General features: G+C 42.2%; 1 protein-coding gene and 1 long non-coding RNA gene across 3 annotated transcripts; one reads left to right on the top strand and one right to left on the bottom strand.

Annotated features, from left to right (window-relative positions):
• Positions 1-445: 445 nt before the first annotated feature.
• LOC147207925 (synaptosomal-associated protein 25-A-like) lies at positions 446-25,459 on the bottom strand. 2 transcript variants are annotated; one of them, XM_086107577.1, is made up of 8 exons: positions 25,062-25,459; positions 13,876-13,977; positions 13,462-13,503; positions 9,188-9,236; positions 5,711-5,828; positions 1,634-1,753; positions 1,343-1,487; positions 446-1,186 (listed from the first exon to the last, which is right to left on the bottom strand). In XM_086107577.1, exons 2-8 carry the CDS (start codon positions 13,945-13,947, stop codon positions 1,118-1,120), a joined length of 615 nt encoding a protein of 204 aa, XP_085963703.1. In that variant the 5' UTR covers positions 13,948-13,977; positions 25,062-25,459; the 3' UTR covers positions 446-1,117. The 2 variants fall into 2 exon arrangements, with proteins under 2 accessions (XP_085963703.1, XP_085963702.1); XM_086107576.1 differs by lacking the exon at positions 5,711-5,828 and adding an exon at positions 5,363-5,480 and having other exon boundaries at positions 25,062-25,451.
• Positions 1,086-2,842, top strand: LOC147207926 (uncharacterized). The gene is made up of 2 exons (XR_015100510.1): positions 1,086-1,220; positions 1,302-2,842. It is a non-coding gene; the product is annotated as an uncharacterized LOC147207926 (long non-coding RNA).
• Positions 25,460-26,059: the final 600 nt, after the last annotated feature.

Below are 26,059 nucleotides of genomic sequence, written 5' to 3'. Positions count from 1 at the left end.
TTTAAACTGAATTTGGATGTAACTCAGCCATGTTGTGTGTATTTATAACTGTGTGTATGGAGTAGGAGTCACAAAATGGATGTAGAGCGGATTAGTCGCTCTAATCCCAATCCTGTAGGCCCAATGCACCATACTAGACACCCGTTAGTGTAATTCCCTGCTGCACCTCTCTTTTATTTTTGTCATTTTAACTATGTCAAGAAGAAATACTTTCAAATGAGTGATTAAGATAAGCTCCTTGACTTCTGACCGACCCGCTGCAAAGTAAAAGGTCATTTCTTGGAATAAATGAGAGGTCTTGTAGCATGAACATCATCAAAGGCTTATTTAATCCGATTGTAAATTAATTTCACGTTAATTGACTTCATGTGACCATGGAGGAGGTTATGAGGAAAATCAAATTTGGAATGAAAAAATACCAAAGAAGCGATTTTTTTTTCTACAGTTCTGAAAGTTTTATTGGCTTTATTTTCCCGGGGTACATCTGTTTTTGCAGTGACTTTCTCACAGTCTGGAAAGGATGAAACAAACAGAGTGGCACGATGTAGCAGACAGGGCTGAGGGAACTGTCAGAGATATGGGCCGCTCCTCTGTTCATATATAGCACGTTAGGATATTTTTATACCGGCGAATGAATAATTAATGCTCGAGCAGAGGAGGAGCTGAATGTGCTAAAAGCTAAATGGCAAAGTAAGCCACCCACTGCTCTTTATAATCGATAAAAATGCCAGATGGAATGATTGGAACTTGGTCTGATTTCGCTCCCTGAGGACAAAAGCATAAATATATACAATCTCTGGCATCAGCGTTTAAGTGACTGGAATCAAATTTTCATCATATACAGTATACACGTATATAGTCACTAAATCCAGATAACAGTCAATGTGATTGTTTTTTTGAATATTATATATTACATTAAAAAAAACAGGAAGAGTGAAGGATGGGGAACCAACACGTAACAATAAATGGAAGTGCTGATATGTGCAAATGTCTACATGTATCACAATAGAAGCATCATCTTGCAGAGGCGATACAGGGGTGGGCTTTAGGTGTTTCTCTGTATTTGTGTTTGTGCGTGTGTGTGTGAGAGAGATTTAGGTGTCCAGGGTGCTGCTGTTCAGCCACTGCCCAACATCTTTGTTGCACGCTGGTTGGCCTCGTCGATTCGGGTCTTGTTGGAGTCGGCCTGCAAGAGGGAAGCGACATTCACGCAGACTTTAGTCAGTGGGGAAAAAATTGCACGTAAACTCTGCTGATCTGTAGATACGTATTTAGATGTATATGTGTATCCATGTGTGTAGGGGGCAATGGGGGGCTGGTGAACGCAGAAGGCTTGCGTCACCTTCTCCATGATGCGGTCGATCTGCCGGTTCTGGGTGTCGATCTCCTGGCCCATGTCCAGAGCCATGTGACGCAGGTTGCCGATGATGCCGCCCACCTGCTCCAGGTTCTCGTCCATCTCGTTCTCGCGGGCGTCATCCGTTACCCTGAAACAAACACACACACACACACACATACGGGCAATCACAATGTCAGCTTCTGAAAATATGAAATGCAAAAAACGTAAACGATTGCCTACTACCATTTAGATACTACAAAGCAAATTCAGAACAACACACACACAGGCACACACCTGCGAATGAAGCCTCCACTGATGGCCATCTGCTCGCGCTCGTCCACCACCCGAGCGCCGGGCTGGCTGTTGACCACACCGTCCTGGTTGCCTCCCCAGGCCTGTCCCCCGCCCTTAATCCTACACCGCATACACATATACACGTCACTTGTGATACCAATGATGTGCCTGTACTCTATGTGTGTGTTTAAACATGCATACTGTACAATAGACAATAATTTAAAAAAGAATTGGCCTGCTAGTAGCAACGCACATGCATTGACAGTAGAATCTGTGCAATAATTGATCCGGGATCAATTGGCGTCTGCGCCACACGCACGTCAATAATAACAACAATAATAACAATAGCAATAGTGAAGCACACAGAGAAGAGGACAAACACATACAGATGCACAAATGATGCACAAAAAGAAAGGGGTGGGGGGGGCAAGAGAAAAAAGGATGGTTGTGTCTACAAAAAGAAAGCCACGTGGTTAGATTCAGTGTGGGAAATAATCCTAATAATAAAAACAGTGTGGGTGATGATTGACAGCAGGCCCTTCATTTCATCTGGATGCAAACACAAGCACGCACACACACACACACACACGCACACACACACATTCAAATTGTGTGGAGCACCTGGTGAGGCCTTTAAAACCTGTTTGATAACTACTGAAAATGTTACTTTGATCTCGCATTTAAGCAAAAGTAAATCTTCCTGTTAACGTTTCAATTTAGACAATTTATTGTTTTTATTTGTCCAGCAGATGGCTCTACTTTGCCTTTCATGTTGTCCCCATTACTGCACGGGCTTTCTCCGGGTACTCCATTTTCCTCCCACATTCCAAAAACATGCATGGCAGATTCATGGAACGTTCTAAATTGTCCCCCAGTTGTGACTGCTTGTGAATGTTTGTCTCTGTGTGCCCTGCGCATACCTGTCAACTCATACGGTTTAGCCATAGTTCATACGGATTTTGTGGTGAATCTTACGTATATGGCCGTATCGCACAAATCATACGGATTCTGAACATTTCCGGGGGTTTTTTCTTCCCCTAACAGGTAGTTCCGTTTGCTTTTGCCCAGAATGGTGCTAGTCTACTCGAATGCTTTCATTCGACGCGGGAATACAACTCTGAATACAGTAATGCTACTAAGTAGAATGATGATTAGACATTAACCAGACATTGTATTATGGAGATCTACAATAAATATCATTGAAAATTTCGTGTTTTTTTTTACTGCCGTTATTTTGACATATAAAATGCTTTGGTATGTTATAAGGATTTTTTGCTCTTTATAAGGATTTGTTTGGTAGTTTATACGGGTTGGCGCTCCGAAAAGTTGACAGGTATGCCTGCGATTGGCTGGCAAGCAGGTCAGGGTAGACGCCGCCTGCTGCCTGAAGCCTGCTTGGGAGAGGCTCCAGCACGCCTGCGACTTTGACTGACACACACTGTGGATAAAGCGGTTCGGATAATGGATGAATGGGTATTTAATTTATGAGCAATAATAAGAAAAACAATAATTAAATAGTAATTTGAGAAACTGGCATAGGTGAAAACACTTGATTTTAATTTTATACATGTACACACATGCATACATACACACACACACACACACACACACACACACACACATATCTACTTTTTTTCCTGACACCGCAAAACTATTGCAGTTATATCATTGCCTCCTCTTTAGTAAAATTCTAGTTGAAATATTTCTATTTTTCAATTTGTTTCAGTATTCTGTGGAAATAATAAAATATTCCCCTTTTATTTTTCAGTAATAAAAACATGAGGAGGAAAAAAAAGCCTTGGGTAGAAAAAATAAACAAATGGGTTAAAAGCGTGGTTTAAAAACGCTCACGGGATGCTCCTCACAGAATGTTGTTGTGATGCTAGCGTTTGACCCGAGGCTGCTGTAAAGAGGCGCATGACGCAACTGTGGCATTACATAAGAGACTCGTGTGCTTCGCCACAGACCGACAGTGTACAACGCAGGCACGAGTCTTGTTGTCAATACCTTTGATTTGATATTTTAAAATTAATCCAAATTAATATGGGATTGAAAAAACGTTTGACTTTTCATATACAGCACAGGTATGCTGAGGTCAAAAATGTTTAATGAGCTCTATTCGTACGTCACCTCCTGAATTTGTCGATACCTGCTGTTCATGACATGATGATATATTAAAATGACATATTTAGAAAATAGCATGTTGCTGCTGTCCAATTAAAAAAAAAATTGTGAGCAGTATTACCAAAATATTTAAACACATGGCGTGTATCGAGGGCGGCCCGGTAGTCCAGTGGTTAGCACGTCGGCTTCACAGTGCAGAGGTACCGGGTTCAATTCCAGCTCCGGCCTCCCTGTGTGGAGTTTGCATGTTCTCCCCGGGCCTGCGTGGGTTTTCTCCGGGTGCTCCGGTTTCCTCCCACATTCCAAAAACATGTATGGCAGGCTGATTGGGCGCTCTAAATTGTCCCTCGGTGTGAGTGTGGGCGTGGATGGTTGTTCGTCTCTGTGTGCCCTGCGATTGGCTGGCAACTGATTCAGGGTGTCCCCCGCCTACTGCCCGAAGGCGGCTGGGATAGGCTCCAGCACCCCCCGCGACCCTAGTGAGGATCAAGCGGTTCGGAAAATGGATGGATGGATGGCGTGTATCGAAACATTGCGCAAATTACTTTTGATATTCATGTGCTTTTTTTTTCTTTAAAAAAAAAAAAGTACACTAAGACAGCCCATTATTAGAATCTATTGTGTTACAACTTTGTTGCCAAGAATAGAAGGAGCCAGCGTGGTCGCTCACAGTTGGCGTCACGGCTCAGACATGGCGTCATGTGGGCCATAGTTTGGCTGTCGAGAGGCTTTGCGGACCAAAAGACATCATGCAAAGTGTTTGGGCACGCCGTTTGTCCAAATACGATGAAATCATGATATGTCAGGTTTCGGGTAACGCAATTGGGTTATAGGGATTATTGGGGGGGGGGGGGGGGGCTCCGTGGTCCTGACGGCTTGACGCTGCTACCTGCAGGAAAAGAACCTCTCATCCAATGAGCAATGAAGGGCTTGTGTGAGGGGAAGCAGCCATTAAAGGCTGGAGAGAAAAATGAAATGAAATTAAAGAAAAAAAATAAAGAAATAATCAAACCGGTTGTGGCGTTTTGTGTTATTTATGCATGCACGCAAGCTTTCACATGAGGTTAGTGTAAAGGGAACATTCCACCATGTTTTCAGCCTGACCTTCATTTTACGGCCAATTCATATTTAATAGGAGCAAAGGCTTCTTTGTGGAATTGAGCAAGAATGCAACAACTCAACTTCGGTACACTCACAAAATGGATCCGAGCCTTAAGCTCCCAGAAGTGTACCCACCAAATGCAACCAAGTAGACAAAAGTGTCCATGGAGTAGAGCTAAACGAGTCTAAAAAAAGAAAAAATCTAATTGCGATCACCCGCACAATATTGGGATTGCAATTTAATCAACGATGTTTTTGTTTTAAAACAAAAGTAGCGTGGATGACTGTATGAGTCAAGACTGCACTCCGCCATCGAAAGTCTTACCCTACTCTGTTGACCTTGTAGCTTCTTGCTCCATACGTTTGGAATATATTTGTGTAAGGCTGAAAAGTGGCAGAATTTCCCTATGTACAAGCGACACATCCATGCATGCGGTGCATCATCATCATCATCAACATCGTGCTGTACAGACCCGAAGCAGGCGGTAGAAGCACACCACCTACTTGTTACACGGACATGTACACAGACCACAGAACTGTCCTAGATTGTTCAAATTCTTTTCTGCATCCTTCATGTCCTTATTGATCTGGTCCATCCCCTCCTCGATGCGCTCCAGTTGCTCTGATTACCAACACAATGACATTTTTCCAGCAAAAGAGAAGAAGAAGAAGAAGAGGAGGAGGAGGAAGGTCAGAGGTTGGGGGATGGGGGTGGGGGGGTGACAAAGGAGAAGAGACAAAAAAAAAAAAGACTGTGACAAGAGAGACATCAGACATCACTATCACGACCATCACTAGCGACATCACCAGCACTGGACAGGCAAGAGCGCGCGGCTCCTGGCCGGTACCTACTTTTTAATACACGGGCATATCAACCCACAGCACTGGCCTATATCTTTTAAATCTTTCTCGGCCTCCTTCAGGTCTGCGTTGACCTTGTTCATGCCCTCCTCCACGCGATCGAGTTGCTCTGGTGAGGACAAAGGCATGAGAGCATTGTCATTCATGCGGTTACGAGCTCGCGCCGGGGAGGCCAAGCGGGAGAGGAGCCTAGCGCACACTCGCGTGGCTGCTACTTTCTACCTTTCAGAGGGCGGGGGGGGGGGGGGGGGGCTCCTTGTATGGATACCCTCAAACTCACTTGTTTATGTGTCCTGGTGAAAATTGTGCATTTTAGCGGGAACCCACACAAGCGCTCCACCCAGTTTGACTGAGAAGCACCAGCTTTCGATTCAAAATTGTTTGGAATAGCTTTTGTAACATCATAAATGAACAAGTACTCCATAAAAGACTTGCCTACAAAAAAATAATAATAATAATATCATGTTGCTAAGTGAGGCTGGCTTTGCTGGCTGGTTTGTCTTTGAAACAGTGAAAGAAGTCAATTTTGGGAGGATTCAAAACTGAAAAAATGGCTTTGGGCGCTCAATTCTTAGGAAAAAAAAATAATAATTCTGAGAGGCAATATAGAGTCAAGTTTGGAGGGGATTCAAACCAAAATGGCAGACTTCCTGCATTTTTGGGGGTATGTCTTTTCCAGACTTTTTTTGGAGGATCCACTTATGACAAACATGTACCAAATTTCAGGTTGCTTTATGAAAGTGGCTTATAAATTCCCTATAAAATTCCAAGAAGAAATGCAGAGTCAATTGATTTCAAATCAAAATGACTAACTTCCTGTTTTTTGTGACTTTTTTGGTGAGTCTACTCATAAAAGGCATGCCTACCAAATTTCAAATTTCATGGTTTCAGGGTATGAATTTTTTAACCTTCTCTTCCCAGCACTGATCACGACCTGACAAGAAGCGAAGGGAGAGCAGACATTTCATCAAAAAAAAAAAATGTCAGTCTGCGTATCGCGAGCATCAGTGAGGCACATTTAGACGTGGCTGCCATTCACACGGTCGATGGGGCGCTAGGCTATTAAAACTAATTCAAGGTCAGAGTGTCCCGCTGGTTCTTTCGTGGCCATAGCTTTAATGTCCAATTGGGAGAAAGGGACACTTTGTCCTCTAGTGTTTGTTCACACTGTACTCAAGATCTCGGCGAGGGTCAGAAATGGTTTCTCATTCGTTATTTTGATGATTTTATGACCCCCCCCCCCTCCCTCACTCCTGTTTGAAAGAGGCACTGTACAAAAAGTGCTTAGCTAGTTTAGTGAATACTCCATTGTTGTCCTTTGTTGGCTTCTTTGAATGCAATTGTGGTGTCCACTGTGTTGTTGTTCTTAACATTGCAAATGCAATAAATCTATTGATGACTTGAAATTCAGCAGTAAAGACATATCAATATTTTTTATTGATGGCCACCCCCCCCTGAGACGGATAAAAAAAAAAGTGGATTTTGTATCTTAATTCATATTCCGTGTTTAGAGTCATGGGGCTGCATCTAATGTGACTGTTAAGACTATTATTGACTAGACTGCCCCTTTAATTATTATATTTGTTATATTTGTATGATGGTTCAAATGATCAAAACGTTCCAGTGGGGGTTATTTGTCATGGGTAGGGAGCAAGCCCTGCTGCAGAACGTGAAAATCCACCTTGAAAAGGTTCTCAATTGTCTATGGATGCCACAAGAATGCAGCAAAGCACTACTTTTGTCTAAAGAAAGCATAGTACACTGGCATCAAGATGCCACCAGACGGCGTCAAAGCAATACTTTTTTTTCAGCAAGTAACTAAGAACAGGCTAAAAAAAATTTTTTTTTAAATAAATCAGTGAATATGCCAATTCATGAAATCCAAAACGCAAATTCCGGGGATTCAATATGCTTGGAGTGATTTCATACAAGTTAATAAAGGCTATACAATTGGCCGCAGTTTGTTTCTATTCCTGTAACATCCCATGGGAAAGAAAACGTCCTTCATTGCACAAGCGCCACTGTACCATCACGAACGTGAAGGCCGTGTGTGTGTGTGTATATGTATATGTATGGTCATGATGTCAGAGTCAAGTGCAGGAGGACAGGGTCCATCGGCCTGGTGCTTAACATCCCCTCTCAGAACACTAAAATGCAGGAAGCCATTAGCGGCTACCCTACCTGCACTGCAGTCACTGACTCGAAGCAGGCGTGCCCAAACCTTTATGACTGAAGATCTGCTTTTCAAGCATCAACCTCCAGAGATCGACCCTGTTACCGCACATGCACGCATACACGCACACACGTGTGTGTGCCCGTGCATGTGGGCGCATAAGCACGTACACACTCATATCATGACGAGCAACGGGCATAACGGCCCCCGACATGAAAGAAACTGACAGATAAAGTCGATACAAGAGTTTGTGGAAAGGAAATCACTGCCTACCTTGGTCGAGACATGACGCGGAGGCATGGGGCACACTTTTGCAGCGTGTTAATTTGATACTTTTAAGTCCAACAATTCGATTTGGTTCAATTCAATGAAGTTGCATCTTTAAAATCAAAACAGATTTTCCGATTAAAATTTATTTTTCACACCCTTAGTGGTGGGTTTTTTTATTCTGTCATCTTTTTTTTCTTCCAAAAGGTAGCAAAAGAAAAGTGACATGACTATTGAGAAATACTCAAGAAAAATATGTTTGTTGAAATAGTTTTCTGTACAATAAAAATCTTTGGCACAATTTTAAAGGATCCTGGTAACTTCTAACATAATCTGGAGTCAGCTAGAAACAATCATCAATTCATAAAAAACATTATTAAAAGAATCATTGGCAATCAATATCATATAAAAATAATGGTTTCAAAAACAGTTTATTATTCGAGTTTATGCAACATTTAATGATGCACTGATGGACTTAATTAATGAGCAACATTCACAGCCATTAACAGCAGGAACTGTTCTTGCCTAGGCGTGAATGCACTGAAATTGCCATATTTTATTCTGCATTAATGCAAAAAGAAAATACCTGTATAGTCATGATGACTAGCACGATTCATGTGCAAAAGCCGCCAAGCAAAGAGTGCAGTGCATATTAGCCACAATAGCTTAGCAACATGTTCTCAGCAGCATTTAGTAGGAAATATTACACAAAAAGGTGACGTCATGAACATTACTCTTGTGAAACAAATGCAAAATCCTCACATTTAGTGTTAATATTGACCAAAAAGTGACCCCAAAAAACGAAAAATTGTTCGGAATAAAGCCCTACTAAATTTTCATGAGAACAGGCGACTCATAAAAAAATAAAATAAAAAAAATGTTCTGGCCTGCATAAAGTGCTGTCACTCCGCATTAATTCTCAAAGCAAAGAGCAGTTCAAGTTGATGAAGAAAAGCGGGGCAGACAGGAATTTAAAAAAAAAAAGGGCCAAGAATGGGCGTTTGGGGACGTTCCCATTGGTAACTCACCTCCCTGCTCGTCCAGCATCACCAGAGTCCTGATACCGGCATCTTTACTCTACCGCAGTGGAAGAAGAGGAAGAAGAAAAGACGAAGAAGAATTGAAATCAGAGAAGTTGAAAATAGGAAACGGGCTTAGGTCGAAACGACAGAATGGATCGATTCACCTGGACCCTCTCTTCTGGACCGAACCCTCCAAAAAATAACCATCCAGACCGAACCACATGGACTATACCCTCAAGATTGACAGTTTGAGACTGAATCTTCTGGACTAAACTTTCTAGAATGCATGTTATGGTATCGAATGTTGGCATAAATTTTCTGGAATGAGACAGTTGGACTGATTCTTCTGGGCGAACCAACTTGGACTGAGCATTCCAGAAAGAACACCTCCTGGAGTGAACCTTTTTGGACTGGATCTTCAGGACAAAGGCTTCTAGAGTTAGTCTTCTGAATTTAATGCTACACACGAAGCTTTATGGGCAAAAACCTTCTCGACTGAACTGTCCAGATTGAGTTTTAGTAAACCGTCTGGATAAAAACCACTTGGAATTATGGACTAAAAGCTTCTGGACTTGACTATCTGGAACCGGAGCTTTTGGACCGAACCTTCAACGGTGATGATGAAACATTGTGGTCTGGAACACTTTTGGATTTCCCTTTCTGTCCTAAATTTATGAAAATAAACCAGCCAGACTAAATTTTCTCGACTGAATGTTCTGGGCTAAATCTTCTGGGACTAACCTTTCAAGATTAAACATTCTGGACTTGATTTTCTGGACCAAACTTTTTGGAATGAACCTTCGGCAATAAACAATCAAGATTACAAAAAAAAAAAAAAAAAAAAAAAAAAAAAAGAATTCATGTTGAATCTTTCGGTATACTGTTCTCGAATGAAATGAAATCTATGGACTGAGCCTTTGAGATTCCACCACTCTGCACTGAAATTTATAGCAATAAACCAGCTGGACTAAATCTAATAAAGTGAATGTTCTGGGCTAAAATTGATTGACTAGCCGGGATTCCAGTCTCAACCAAGAATGAATGCTCTGGAATAAGTCTTCCGGTATGAACAAGCTGACACGCCAAGAACTCGCGCACTTAATTTTCAAGAAGGAGCCTGATGGAAGAATTTTCTGGACTCATTCTTTTCCACAGTTCCACTTTGATTTTATTTGTTTGCTTGTGTGTTGTGTTCACTGGACACTGTACTTGAGCTTTGTTGACAAAGAAGCCGTCATGTCTAATTTGCGTTGTTGCTCTAACACACACACACACACACACACATGCGCACACGCACACAAGGACACACTTGATTAAACACACACTAAGCTCAACCAAACAACAGCTTCCTGCTCCCCGTGAGCTCCTCCCACAGATATTCCGGCTTCACGCATCAACTCTTCTGCACCCGAGCGTCATGTGACCTTCTCGGCGAGACCACAAGGCACACACACGCCCGCTCGCTGGTTTCAGTGATACTCGGATCGCTTGCGCCGGCTCAAAAAAGATTTCTTGACGGAGTGATTATGAAGAATCAGCACTCGCTTAGCCGCTAGGAATTGTGGAAGTGGAGATCCGGCCCTCCCTCACCCCGCACGACTATGCCAAATGACATCAAGACATGTAGTGACATCATTTATTTAGGTATGACTGGATAGAATGTTCACCTTTTTCATATTTAAGCAACAATTTAAGATTTTTTTTTTCAGATCTCCTTGACTTGAAGAACCTTTGACTCTTTTGTCCTACTGTATCTTTTGGAGAGAATGTCTCTCAACGCACACTTATGTTTCCAAACAGACCATATGCCATAGGCAAGTTATTGCAAAAATGAATTATGATAATATGATGTAATAGATAATTATCAGTCATTTAAAAGTAGGTAATTATAATGCATTTATGACAGAGACAAAAATAAAGAAAATGAGAAGAAACGAATAATCTATCCACCAATCTTGATAAAACATTGCATGAGGTTTTGTGTTTGTTTTTTTTTGTTTTTTGCAGTTGCTCATCCACATCTGGTTGGCGCTCGCAACGCAGCGAGACTTTATGAGGTCACGCTGTAGGAGAAAAGCTCCCATCGCGCTCCGCCATCTTGTACATGAAAGGTCATGCACGAGGAGAATTAGAGAGGATCACATTAGCACGCGACAAGGACGCTGACCTCGCAGTGGCAACCTTTCTCGGCCTGCCAGCAATCGTAAGAGCAGCGTGGACATCCTTAATGTCCCCGGCTATTAAATCATGTCATGGATCCGATCTCTTTGACTACTTTAGAGCAGCACAGCAGAGACTGATGGTGATGATCTTCATGCATTGTAAATGTAGGTTCTGCTGTTTATCATGGAGTGTCCTTCCTGCTGGGTCTGCCTGTCTCGTGCTTATTCAATTAGCCTAATCTTTACCCTCGGCCTAAGGCCACAAGGTGTGCATGGGCACGTGTGACCGAGCGTGGGACCAGGGAAGGGAACAGGAACGCATTCCTTGCCTTCTTTGTTGTGTCTCGAACTTTGGAGGCTTGTCACAGAGAGTTGCACGCATACAAACCAAGAGCAAACTCAACCAAGTCTCCCTCGGCTGCATGTGGGCCCCAGTTCAAGTGGACTCGAATGACGAAAATCCAGTCCTTATGCCGCTTTTAGCACAAGTGTAATCTTATATTATATTATTAATTATTATCATTTTATGTTTGAGTATCATATTATTTCATGTTAAGATTACCTAAATTACATCATGTTTTTTAATAATTGCATAGACATGTTTAATGTTGATGGCTTCTGATTGGCTGAAGAAAAGGAAAGCAGGGAGTGATTCAGTTGCCGAAGAAGCATTTTTCTCGATCGCACTGCGGTGCGGGCGTTTGGAAAAAAAAAGCTGCGTTCAAACGGAGTCCATCTCTCTTTTTATCCGTTCTTAACGTAGAGCCATCCATTCATAAACAACGAACCCCTCAACTTACATTAAGTAACAAGTAAGAAACCACTTTCCCTTTGGCGCTAACTAACTAACTAACTAACTAACCAGTGAACTGATCGAGTTGTCTATCAACCATCATGCAACTATCTGACAAGCTAACCAACTAACTACAGTGAAACCCCTCTACAACGAAACCTACATGGGCGTAAATACCTCCCAGTGCGAAAAAATCTTCGTGCATTAACACCATTCCCACTTTCCTGCCCTCCATACAACGAAAAAAATCCCTGTTGCGTTATACGAAATCTTTTTTTCTACTCTTGCCTCGTGACGAGATTCACTACAACGAAGTCTAATCCAACAGCACCCTCTACTGCTTCGTTCGGAAATGGCAACATCAACCACCACACTGGTTTACACATGCGCAGTAGTCCGGGAATATTTGTTATTGTTCATTTCAGACGCAGCAAGAACGTTGCATTGCTAAAATGGCTACAAAACAGACCTTTGCATGTCAAGCAGCTAAGACAAGAAGACAAGAAGAGCTCTGTGATCAAAATTAAAGACGGAGGAAGCAAAATAAATGACATTATCCAAGAAATTGATGTCAGTGAAAGTGAATGCTGATTGTAAATTTCGCAATTTCTTTCCCTTTTTCTTTCTATACTGTGTGTGTGTGTGTGTGTGTGTTTACATCAGAGATCAAATTTGCTACAGTGAAAAAACCCCTGTTGTGAAAAATTTCTGCAAACATCATTTCGTTGTAGAGGAGTTTCACTGTACCTCAACAACCTATCAACCAACCAACCCTGCGAATGAATAATTACTGAATCAACTGTGTTTTCTATTAACCCTCCATCTGACTGACTGACTTAACCGACTAACTAACTAACAGCCGCCAAAGCATAACCTCCCACACGTATTGTGCTTGAAGGTAATAAGAACAACAGATGGAGTTAGCTGTTTGTGCAACCGTGTTCATTCCATCGCTCAAAGACACAAGTGTCCCAGGCAAGTTGTGTGCTCGTTGAGCATTTGCTGTGTTAAGCGGGTCTCCTTCAGTCCTCGGGCCGATCCCTCGCAGCCGCTGAGCTCCTGCCAGCCCGATTTATGCAAATGTAGCCCGATGAGCTCGCGTAAGGCCAGCTGCTGCTGTCTTATTCAAGGGGGACATTATGCACGCTGCGCTATTTTTAAACACCTCACAACAGACGACGACAACAAAAGAGATGACAAGTTTGGTCTAAAAGTGGAAGCTCATCGGGGTGCGTTTGATGTGACACACAGCAATGCCCGATAGTGACTTTTTCTCGAGCGTTGAGGTGAGAGATAGTGAGATGTACGAGGGTCAGTGAACTCACCTCCTCCACCAGAGCCAGCATGCGGCGAGTGCTCTCAAGAGACTGCAACACAACAAGACAATATTAGCATCGAATATGTGAATGCTCTTATTGTGATATTATTATTATTATCATTCATTCTGTCACTTCTCTGCCTTTAATTCACTAAATTATTCTCTCTCCTTTCAAGATACTTCCATGCACATTCCATTTTGCAATCCTCCACAAATCAAGTCATCCTTTCTCTCCTCCTCCTTTCTATCCATCCTTGCAGCTTTTTATCACTGCATTCATCCACGAGCCCTCTCTCAGCCTCTCTGGTTCTGTATGATGTGCTAATGAATATTTAATGAGCTCATTGGAGCCGCTCTGTTATTCTGAGCTCCTCTTAGCTCATTAAGCGGACCAAGTCATGTCAGTGTTTTAGCATTTTACCTCGTCGGCTATCTGGTCGGCGCGAGTCTGCAGGTCGGCCAGCTCGTTGCGCATGTCTGCTTCATCCGCCATGTTGGGTGTTGAAACTTGAACTCAACCTAACTGGAAGAAGAAAGACAAGATGGTCAGAAGATAACCAGAAGAAAGAAATCCTGGTTAATTGCTGTTTTGGGCTGCATAGCCGACTCTTCCTACTCAGGAAACTGAGGTCTTTTGGAGTTCAGGGGTCGCTCCTTAAGACTTTCTATAACTCGGTGGTGGCCTCGGCCATCCATTATGGCATTGTCTGCTGGTCAGGCAGCATCTCAGCCCGGGACAGAAAGAGACTGGAGCAGGAAGGCCAGTTCTGTCCTGGGCTGCTCCCTTGACACTCTGGAGGAGGTGGGCAACAGAAGGATGCTAACTAAGCTAAAGGCTATGATGGGCAGTCCCTCCCACCCTCTCCAGCCCGCCCTGACAGCACTAGGTAGCTCCTTCAGCCAGAGACTGTTACACCCGCGCTGCAAGAAGGAGAGATACCGACGCTCGATCCTACCGACTGCTGTCAGGCTGCTGAATAAAAATAACAACAATAATAATAATAATAATTACATGATGTGAAAAACAATTGTAAATAGCACTGCGATTTATCCCTTTTGTATTTATATTGCAGTTAATTGAACAGTGTCTGTTTGTTTTTCTTCTTTCTTCTTTCTACCCGCATTCTTGCTGCTGGAGGCTGTAAATTTCCCCAGTGTGGGACAAATAAAGAATATCTTAATCTTAATCTTAATAATGCCGCATTAGATGCCTGGTCCTTTCTGTAGTTGAGTAACAGGAGTGGCTGATTGTGCAACACAAGTGTTGCATTATTTACACTTTATCGCAACACGCAAGACTGGTTGACATGCACGAACATTCATGTGCTACACTCACAACTAGAGGACCCGGAGAATGAGCTCCATCCATCCACAATCACATTTGAAGACATGAATTAGTTGGTCTCCAGTGCCCAAATTGTATTTTATGTCCGCTTTAACACGGTTTGTGGTATGCGTCAAATTCAATTTTCTCCTCAGGAATTGTATGGCAGGTTAATGCAATGAGGACTGTGTAGAACTGGGACATGATTAATAATAGAAAATAGGGCTGAAGTATTTTGAAAAAAAATTCATATAATTTTTCTCCCCTCAATATTGTGATTGTGACGCATTAATTTTTTTTCAAGGTCCTCTTCCCATGTATTTTCTTAAAGAAACACAAGTAATGATTGAATCTGTGTTAAGACACACGTGATCAGATTCATTATACAGAAATGTTTTGGTCTTGCACATGAGGCATCTTCATGCTACGAAGCTAGCATCTTCCACTCGCGTCGGCATGATTGAGTCTAGCTAGTGTTTAAGTATAAGGAAAGTATGAGGTCGCACATTGAGTGGTCTATGATGATGATGTATCCGCATCCTCCGCCCATCTCCTCCTCCTTAATAATTCAACACCCACTTTTTTGCACTCTAAAATATTCATATCCACATTTTACATCCCCACCATGAAAATAATGCAAGAGAGTTCAAATATAAACACATTGTGTTGGCCACATAGCATAATTGCCCTTTTCAATATTCTTGGAAAACAAGATGACACGAAAACACTATTTTTAGAACACGCACTGGTATTTTTTTTTTAATTAGCTGGGTAAGCAATGTAAGCAAAAGGAAAAAGTGTACTCTAAATATTTTGTATTTTCCAAAAATATTGAAAAATGACTTTGGCCAATATGCTACATGGCCGACGGTATGTTGATTTGGGGTCCCTAATCGAGTGACCAAGCAAGCGTCTTTTCAGTTCGTGGAGCGACATCCGTCCACCCGCCCGCCAACTTATTATTGATTGTGTGCTTATCTTTCTGCAGTGGGACAGCTTCCTGGCTGTCTGAGGCTTTCTTCCAATTTCCTCCCGCCTCGTCTCCTTCCCATATTTTAAAAATGGAAATCTGTAGCGTCGTTCCTTACAATGGACAACTGATATGGAGCTGATGAAGTCTTTCCCGCTGCTATCTATTGATCATTACGACATAGCAGGAATACATTTAAATGATGGTCTACTGGTTATATTTGCTTCATTGGCCTTTGGGATGTTTGGATAAAACCCTATGCATGCCGCCTTGCAAAAAAAATTGCAAAACCTGTGTGGAAATTTGAAATTAATACACGTGTGATTGATTTAGTAGAAACATTTCAAATGTACAGTATGTTATTGCCTATTACTCATTAATTTAATTTGATTTACCGTATTGGCCCGAATATAAGACGGCCCTGATTATAAGACGACCCTCTCTTTTTTAAGACTCAAGTTTGAAAAAAGACTTTTTGAACACCATAATAATTTTTATACAGAAAATGATTACAGTACATCTGAAACAAATAACTATAACAATATATTTGAGAGAAAAAGCATCTTGAAGTTTACACCATAACTTCTCCTCAGCTGCCGGTTAACCTGGCTGATCTTCGACCCACTTTTCGCCAGATTGTCGCTACGTTTCTCCATTTTTAAATCTTTCTTTCTTTGTCTATTATTTTATCTGTGTTTTACTATTGCTCTTGGTTGTACAGTGTCCTTGAGTGTTATGAAAGGCGCTTGCAAATGTGATGTATTATTATTATTATTATTTTCTGTTATCTCTTCCATTACTGTCTTCTATTTTCTTTCTTACCTCTATTTTTTATTTTACTTCTTCGTGCTACCCCTATCTTTATTTTTATTCTTCGTGACAGGGGTTCGCTTTGGCCTGGGGAGTCAAGTTCAGCATTCGCTTCAATGATATCTGGCGCTATCTAGAGTCGTGAATGGGTATAATGTCTTGACCCAGAATATAAGACGACCCTCATTTTTTCAGTATTATCTCAATGCAAAAAACACCGTCTTATATTCAGGCCAATACGGTATTTATGACAGGGTGGCCCGGTGTCCAGTGGTTAGCGCACCGACCTCACAGTGAAGAGGTATCGGGTTCAATTCCAGCTTCCTGTGAGGAGTTTGCATGTTCTCCCTGTGCCTGTGTGGGTTTTCTCCAGGTACTCCGGTTTCCTCCCACTTAATGTTAAATTACTTTAATGGCAACGGTCTGCCACCTGGTCTTCATCTTCACAGCCATCAAGTCAAGGCACTGACATCGCCCGCGTCCCACCCAATCTGCTGGTTTGACGGACAGCGGCTGCCAGGCTCAGGAGGATTAAAGTCAGAACGAGGAAAAGAGGATTTAGTCTCGCTCTACACTCTCTCCTCAAACGCCATTTCCTCCCTTTGTCTTTCCTACGCATACAACGTAAGCGCTCTGGTTTGACGTTTGGTACGTTGGCAAGGCACAGTGGTTCTAAAATGATCAGTACACAAGTACGTTCCACTTCTCTGGCACGCTGTGACGGATCGTGGGGCAACGTCATCGCGTGTCAGAATTGCTGCAATCGCGGTCTTCTTTCCCACATGCGTTGACGAGGAACAGATTGAATAATTAAGAGATTAACAAAACAAATATATGGAGGAGACCGCATTCCGAGATAGAATACATTAAAAAAGGGGGAACTACAGTGTTAACAGCTTGAAGTAAAGCATTCTGGGATATGAGCATTCGTCAATGTACGATGTCACGTTTCGACTGCATGAAAAATAATGTCGGAGGAAGCAGAAGGATTCTCAAGATGGAAATCCAGCCACTATTTGGAGTTTGTGTCAGGCCAAGAAAATATCAAGGTCTGTTGTTGGTACACTCAGTCTCTGTGGAACTGAATTATTTTGAAATGTTGAATGGAAGTCATTCTTTCTACTGTTCTCTTGCTCTCATATGACTGCAGTTTCATGGCAGGATACATGCTAGGGTTCCAGAAGATTTCATTACAAAACGTGCTCTGTCTGGGTGCTGTTAGACCTCATTCTTGAAGGGCGCATTTATTTGTTTCATTATTCAAATTGTATAACTTATGAACATGTTTCGTTTCTCATTTCACAGACGTTTTTTTTTTGTTTGTTTGTTTAATCTTTGTCTGACTGCATCTTGTCACTCGGGGGTTAAATAAAGGAGTTAAAGAAAAATATGTCATGTAAAGGTTGGGGTTGTTGATTTATCCTTCATTACGACTTCTATGCAATTCAGTTATTCATGGCAACCACTGTTGACAGATACAATGTCGACCTCATAAACTTGCCACATTACTGAGGGGCAATTGTACATTCTAAGAGCAATTACATATCCCACATTCATGACAAACAGTGATTAATCAAATCACGTTTTCACATAGGCTATCCCCCCCCCCCCCCAAAAAATTGCTTAAAGTGGAAGTCAATTCAAGCAAAAAATATATAATAATAATTTTAAAAAAGAAATGAAGCAAAGTCCCCATGTGCCGATATGATCTGGCAATAAATATCACAGCTCCGCATGTTTTGTTCAGTCAGCCACAGTGCTTGAGAACCCTGCTCTGGATTAGTGAAATTAGTTTGAAGCGACAGCCAGGCATGTGATTGGTGCGGCTGGAGAGCAGAGGCTAACGCGCTGCATGAGAAATACAAAGAAAAATCTTCATCACCGTGGCCGTTTAAATACGTACGTTGCCTCAATGTGGATGTAAGCCGTGATGGTAGTAGCAAAATGAATTATGCAGTCTACAAAACTATTTTGTCCGACAATTTACAGAAAAATGCATCCAAACAAGAGGCGTCATCATGCAAAGTAAATGACCTAAAATACACGACAAAGTACTTCATGAGGCGGGAAAAGTGGAAGGTCTTAGACTGACAAGTCAATCACCAGACCTGAACCCAATCGAGCATGCATTTCACCTCCTGATGAGGAGGAACACATTAGAACTAGAACTGAAAGAGGCTGCAGTCAAGACCTGGAATATAATTTCAAATGAAGAAAGCTTTTGCAAAGCACTGTAATGATTATATTCCCTGCTGCAATAAGAACATCTTTTTTTTGTTTTAATCAGTACTGAGACAAATAAAAAATAAATAGCACATCCACAAATACAGTGCACACATACAGACTGCGTGTGTGTGTTGTCAAACGCATGCTGACCTATAAACAAGAAACACACACGCATGCTAGGATGTAAGCAGGCCACAGAGCATCATGGCTGCCCGGAGCCTAAGAAAAAAAAAAAAACTATCCGCATGCTGACTCTTCTAGTTGGCCACTTTATAATAACACCCCCCCCCCCCCCACACACACACACACGCATGCGCACAAAGCCTGTACGCAAGGTGGTGCAAAACGTCAGCCAGCACCAAAGGATCACCTAGTTTTCTTTGTTTTCGTCGGAGCAGCTATTCAAAACATTGCCTCATCGCCATTGGTTGCCATGAAAAGCTGGAGAACATTGATTATCTTTATTAATATATCAATATAAAATAATGTAATTCTGTTTGGTGGCCCACCATTTTGACAGATACAAAATTTCCCATTGGAAGTAATGATAAGGTACTAGCCATCCATTTTGTTCAGACGAAGGGACAATTAGTTCCGTAAACTCCTATTTCTTTGTTGAAAATGCAGGAAAGACAATTTTCACATGAGCAAAACTTCAAATATTTTGCTGAGTTGCCTATCTCAAAATTTTATCAAAGTTTTATACCTTGAAAGTTTGAGTTAATCCAACTTGTTTACAGTGTCGTTTGCCAACTGTCGTGAGCCATCGAACACTCTGGGAGCAGCTAGCTCCTAGCCGCTAACGGCAGCGACATCGGCTCTAATGTAATGTCGGATATCAACTTGAGCGATGCAAAAACAGCCAAATTACCAGTCAGTCGAGATTTTGGATGACAGTGACAATGTGTTGCTTGTCATTGACTGAAAATGACGTCACAGGTAGTCAGAGCGGCTCAAGTTACGAACAATCACAGCTCAGCCCTGAGCATCGATGATGTCATTTTCAGTCGACAGCAAATGGCAAAATGGCTGCCCCCGGAGATGGATAATAACGAGTGGATTTTCTCGCTTAATTTCAGATTCCACAAACACAGTAATAAAGTATTCGTCAAATTAGACAAGTGGGTCCGCGTAGAACATTTTTACACTTCTATGACAATTGAAAACGTGACTCCATACATCTCCTGTACACTTAAAGTTCATGTGATTTAAGTATACTGTATATATTATTTATGACGGTGGCCCGGTGGTCCAGTGGTTCGCGCGTCGACCTTACAGTGCAGATGTACCGGATTCAATTCCAGCTCGGACCTCCCCGTGTGGAGTCTGTATGTTCTCCCCGGGCCTGCGTGGGTTTTCTCCGGGTACTCCGGTTTCCTCCCACATTCCAAAAACATGCATGGCAGGCTGATTGAACACTCAAAATAGTCCTGAGGTGTGAGTGTGAGTGTGAGCGCGGATGGTGGTTCGTCTCTGTGTGCCCTGCGATTGGCTGGCAACCGGTTCAGGGTGTCCCCGGCCTACTGCCCGAAGACGGCTGGGATAGGCTCCAGCACCCCCCGTGACCCTTGTGAGGATAAAGCGGGTCGGAAAATGGATGGATGGATGGATATTACTTATGACTATACATCAACATTGATGCTATTATTATATTATTATAATTAAATTTTTGCCCCTCCATTTTCTGTAGCTCTTTGAATCCTCTCCCAGGTGACTTCGGGTTTGAGAGGCAGGGTCCACTCCGGCGTGGTTGCGAGCCAATTGCAAGGTGCATATCAAATAAATATTCACATTCGCAGTCACACTCCCACACAAATTAGTCATCAATTGATCTTAGAGAAAGGTTTCAAAGAATGCGGGTAGAGAAAAAAACCCACGCAAGCACATCCGCACTGGACCGCCGGCACCAGCAATCAAATCCAGCTCCTCAGATTGGTGATGCCGACGTGCTCCAGTCCTAAAACGGATATGGAGTTTCAAAATGGTGGCAGCGCATTATCGCGAGCCTGTGGAGAGGCAAGAAGGAGTCGCCCGCAGAGAGAAATCTGCTGTCACAGTGGCGTGCCTAAAAATATGACTTTTGGGGCTATTTGTGTCGACAACCGTCACAGCAGTAGACGCATGTTTTGTTGTTTATTACAGCTGAAGGAAAGATGATGGCACAGATGGAAAAGCCCGTGTTTTTCCCCTCTCTTACGTAATGACAACAACAAGCCAAGAAGAATGCATAGAGAGGGAGAAAGCCGAGGCCGGAATTGAACCCCAAAACATCGCACTGTGAGGCGGACGTGTTAACCAGTCAACCACGATGCCCCATAAACTATTCAATGCAGATTATTTTACGAATATTTTCCTAGTTTATGGAGAAAGATTTAATTGGATAATAATTCATGCCCATTTTTTTAATATTCATTTCCAATTTTTTTTAAATTTACAATTAATTCTGATTCTTACCCAATTCAGTGAAACAATTTAAAATTGTTTATTTCACTAATACTTTTGTAAATCGCAATTCATGCTAATTGTTAATTGAATTAGTTCAGGGTGTAGTCCGAATCAAATCCAAATGCAAAACACCCGACCCGACGACAGCAACCATCGGACTCCATGTCCACAATCCACGCATCGCACAACTGGAAATCATACGGCGATGTCATCGCAACACAACACCGAACAGCCAACAGTGACAGGAAAACAGAAAGCAAGAAGGGCCGAGGAAGAACTGCGGTCATTATTAGGAAAATCAATAAGATTATTTAAAATTTTAAAAATAAATTAAGAATTAATAATAAAAATAAAAAAAATACAGAGAGCGCTGAAGAGTCTTGCATCACAACGAAAGAACAATCTGGCAAAGAGCGGTCTTGTTGCAGAGGCTTAAATAGAGGCTGATTGCTAATTAGCAACACCTGTGCACCCAGGTGAGCCAAGTGGCGAATGAGGTGGGTGTGCCTCACTGGCCGGGTGGAGCCGTGCAAAGACGAATGGAAAAACACTGAGCGCAAACAGCAATGGCGCCCGACTGTGACATCATTGACATTACATCTTAATTAACCAGTGGAAGGGGGGTGATGGGGGGGGGGTGGTCAAGTGCTAAAAAAGATGACATGACTTTTAATAATGTAAATGCTTAGTGGACCGGATTATATTCATTAGCCGCCTCTGATTTTGAGCATAAATTAACACAAGGGTTCCAACATGTTCTGTCGGAAACGTGGGAACGTTTGGGGGATGTGGAGAAAGGAAGACGTGGGATGGGGAAAGACGGCAGCAGACTCAAAGTCATCATCGGGGGAGGCCTGCTTGCCTGCCTGCGGGGATAATCACTGCAAAGCTCCACTGTCCCATTCACTGAGGATAAAAACCCCACTGGATTAATACACACACACGCACACACACACACACACACACACACACACTTACATAAGTCACAGACCACTTTCTCTTTTTCCGCACATGTGTTCGCTTTTTCTTTCACTTTGCCTTCCAGAGTCCTTTTATATGTAGGACACACACACATGACATACTTGGAATTTTTTCAAAGCCTCCGCACCATAAGACTGCATTAAGAAATCTCCCACTTCCCCTTTTGTCACTTTTATGGACATTTCTTTCTGGGCTTGACATGTCATTATAACAATATATGACCTTGACGTGATATTTTCTTGTGCTATTAAGTTTTTTGCAATGAATAGAATATGAATAATAATGACAGTGTTTGAAGGTGTGCGGTACAATTGGGTTCTGGTTTTCATCTTAACTCAACTGAGTGCCTTTCTAGATGTCTTTATCATCATGATGATAATCATAATTATTAAAATACCCACTTAAAGTGCCTAACTATGGCTAATTCGCATACACAAATGGATACATGTCAACATGCTGCCGTGTGCATGCCGTTGACTCATACAGTAAATAAAATTGCAGTATATATCAAACAGATGCACCATTTTAATTATGAAAGTTGATATGAATAAAGTGTTGGGGAATTGATTAACTATGGGGGGGGGCATAAAATATCCTGTATTCTGGAAAGCTCAATTGGAAAGAAGCTCAATTGGGACTTTGCTTTATTCTTGGACACATACATGCAGAAACACGCACACACAAACTGATCTGCTTAAGAAAACGGCCCTTTGAGCAATTTGACTGCTGACAGTTTAGGGTTGGGTATCAAAAGTCTTCAGAACCCTGTTGAAATGCTAGTTTTTTTGTGAAATAATTATGAGATCAAGATCAAACTTCTAAACTTGAACCACTAATGTGACCTGTACTACTCATGCATCCATTATCTGAATGGCTTTATCCTCACGAGGGTCGCGGGCGTGCTGGCCCCAAACCCAGCTGACTTTGGGGAACTTGGCGGGGTGCACCAAGAACTGGTGGCCAGCCAATCGCAGGGCACACATACAGTAGACCAAAACAAAAGCATTCACACTCACAATTACACTTGAGGATAATTTTGAGTGATCAATTCACCTGCCGTGCATGCTTTTGGAATGTGGGAGGAAAGCGGAGTACCCGCAGAAAACCCACACAGGCACATGGAGAACACGCATGACTCTGAGCAAAGATAATGCAGTCCTGCAATTTTTAAACTAGGTGTCATACTCCAGTTGAACAAATGCCCATGAGTCAACATTCTAGTCAATCTGCTGTATCTTGTCTAAAAGGGCTGACAGATGGCAAGGCGTATTTCATGATGCAAGTTTTTATTAATGACATTAATGACTTGGCAACAAGCGTAAAACATCCTGCAGTCGGCAAGGTCTGGCCTTCAAAATAAAAAGACACACAAGCTTTTCACGACAGGATCCTTTCGTGTGCTGCACCAATGAAACTCAAGTTTTGTTGACATATGCCATGAGCTAAAAGCAATCTAGTGATGAGAGGCAGTCAGAGCTAGCAAGAACCGGTCACCACAAGCAATATTGTAATGTTCCAATGTCAGATTTCTGCTCAAGAAATGTTGTTGGCTGGCTTTATGAATTTTAAAAGCACGCCTGCCAGACCAGGCGTTTATGTCAGCTTGAGTTGATTGCCTGCTTCTCGCTAATGTTATTTAACCTTACCACAACACACAACCAATCAAGTCCGGAATAGTAACCTTCTGTAAATGTTATTTACATACGAAGTTGCTGTAATGTTGTGCGTTCCTCTGCGTTGTTATTTGTCCATACTTCCAAATATGTGTTCATTTTGACTGTTGCCTAAATTGTAGCAATGCTGGCATCGTTGTGTGTTTAGTCCAAGGTAAATGAACATTCGTTTAATGGTCATTTTGATGTCAATAAAATAAGAAATAACACGCAAGCACTCACTTAGCAGACATGTAGTTCACTTGCATAGTCCAGTGCTTGTGGATGCATGTACTGTATCTCGATATTCAGTCTGTGTCTCACATCCTGCTTGTATCTCACTCTCAGGATCTCAAAGGGTCTCTCTTTCCTCAACTGTGTCCTCTCTTCTGAAAGCCAAATGATCTGGGAGACACAGGTTGTCTCTTTCAGTAGCGCTCGTAACCTGCTTTACCTTCTGCTCTCTCAACACCATCGTCTGGCTTTATCTCAGTGTCTGCCTCATTGTTGTAGCGGGTTCAATGTGCCCCTCTAAAACTGGTCTAGAACCGCCACTGCACTAGAACAGCTGAACTTTATTTTGGGTTAGTAAGATGCACTTAAATGTTGGCAGGTGAGTACCCACTCCAATTTAACATCCGTTTAAACGTGATTGCCAAATTGTGAGCACAGCCACCTCCCGAGTTATAAGAGTGTGTGCACACTTGTGCAACCACATTATCTCCGTTTGTTAAATTTTCATTTCACCTCTTCAAAAGATAATTTTTCATTTGTGTTGTTCAAGTTAGGGTATAAAGTTGTTGTTGTTGTTGTTTTAATCTATCTAGGCTATTGTTTATCTAGGAATTACAGTATTAACGCACGAAATTCAAAACGTTTACTATTCGCAGTATTTGGCATCTGTTCCCGAATCCTCGCGAATAGGCTGACGGCCACACTCGGAGCTGTCCTCGGTCCTGAAACGCTCAACACGGGCGCTACCACAACTCTGCAATAAACTACAAGCCAACACTAGCAATACGACATATTTCATTATAAAATCCACGACAAGTCATGTGTAATAAGACAGCATTGTTACGGAGCGAAATAAAAGTGGTCTCCTTTAGAGCGTAGAAGAAGAAAATGGCCATGTCGAGGAAGAATAGCAAACCGTAGAAGGAAAGAAGATAAATCGACGAAAAGAAAAAGCAAAGACCAACCTGAGCAGGTTTCCTCTTCGCTTCTTTCGTTCAACGTGCAACGATACCGCTCACAGATGTCCGCGGGCACACAAGAGTACACGGACGCGCGCGCACAGCCGTCGAGCGGAGGACGGACGCTACCGGTTAGGGTTTCTACAAAATAAGATAACAGGAGTCACTTCAAATCTTAAACTATCGTCCTTCCATGTCATTGAAACAATTTGATATTTTAATTTTGTTTGCTGGTATAAAAAAGCGCTTTTAAATTAAATCTGACAGTCGAAGCTCCACATTTACCAGCATTAGGTACCGTTTCTTTTCAAAACATGTTTGCTATTTAATACAGAAGCCAGGACTAAAGTACACAAGTGCCTCTTAGGGGGATTTCATTTATGTCCCAAAAGTAACCTTTCTCTTATTTTGACGATGTACTCACCCAGCTTCCTGGCCGAGAACGCGAGGATCGATTATATAATGGCTACGCCCACTACGTCACAAATCACGGATTAAACCATTCACAAAACAGGAAACAAATGTTTATACACACACACACACACGCGCACACACACAGAACAACGAAGGAAGGTTAGCAAAGTAGGTTTAAGCATAAATAAACAGAAGAATAAAAATCGTGGAGAGGGGACAATGGCAGAAAGGAAAGAAACAAAGGTTAGGAAGTGCTGCATGTGCAACATTTCACAATAAAGTTTGTACTTGATTTGAAAAGATGCCAGAAAAAAATTGGTGGCCTGAAAGGAGAGACAGAAGGGAACAAAGGAGGTTAAAATGAAGTAAGGATGCAATATAAAAAGCATAAGGGGAGAAAACCCACGCAGGCCCTGGCAGAACATGCAAACGCCGCTTGTCACATCACTTCACACATCCGATTGCTCATCACTTCCTCGTCATCGCCTGCTCCTTTTCGGGGACAAACGCAACACAATTCCTGCGCCAACATACAACCTCGCATCAAAGAAATACCCTCCGAATTTCTAAATACGTTGAAAAGCTGACTG

This window comes from Hippocampus guttulatus, chromosome 3, assembly GCF_054856545.1.
Source record: "Hippocampus guttulatus isolate MCC_2025c chromosome 3, RoL_Hgut_1.0, whole genome shotgun sequence".
Lineage (NCBI taxonomy): Eukaryota > Metazoa > Chordata > Actinopteri > Syngnathiformes > Syngnathidae > Hippocampus > Hippocampus guttulatus.
The sequence above is the reverse complement of the archived record's forward strand: the minus strand, read 5'-3'. Positions and strand labels throughout refer to the sequence as shown.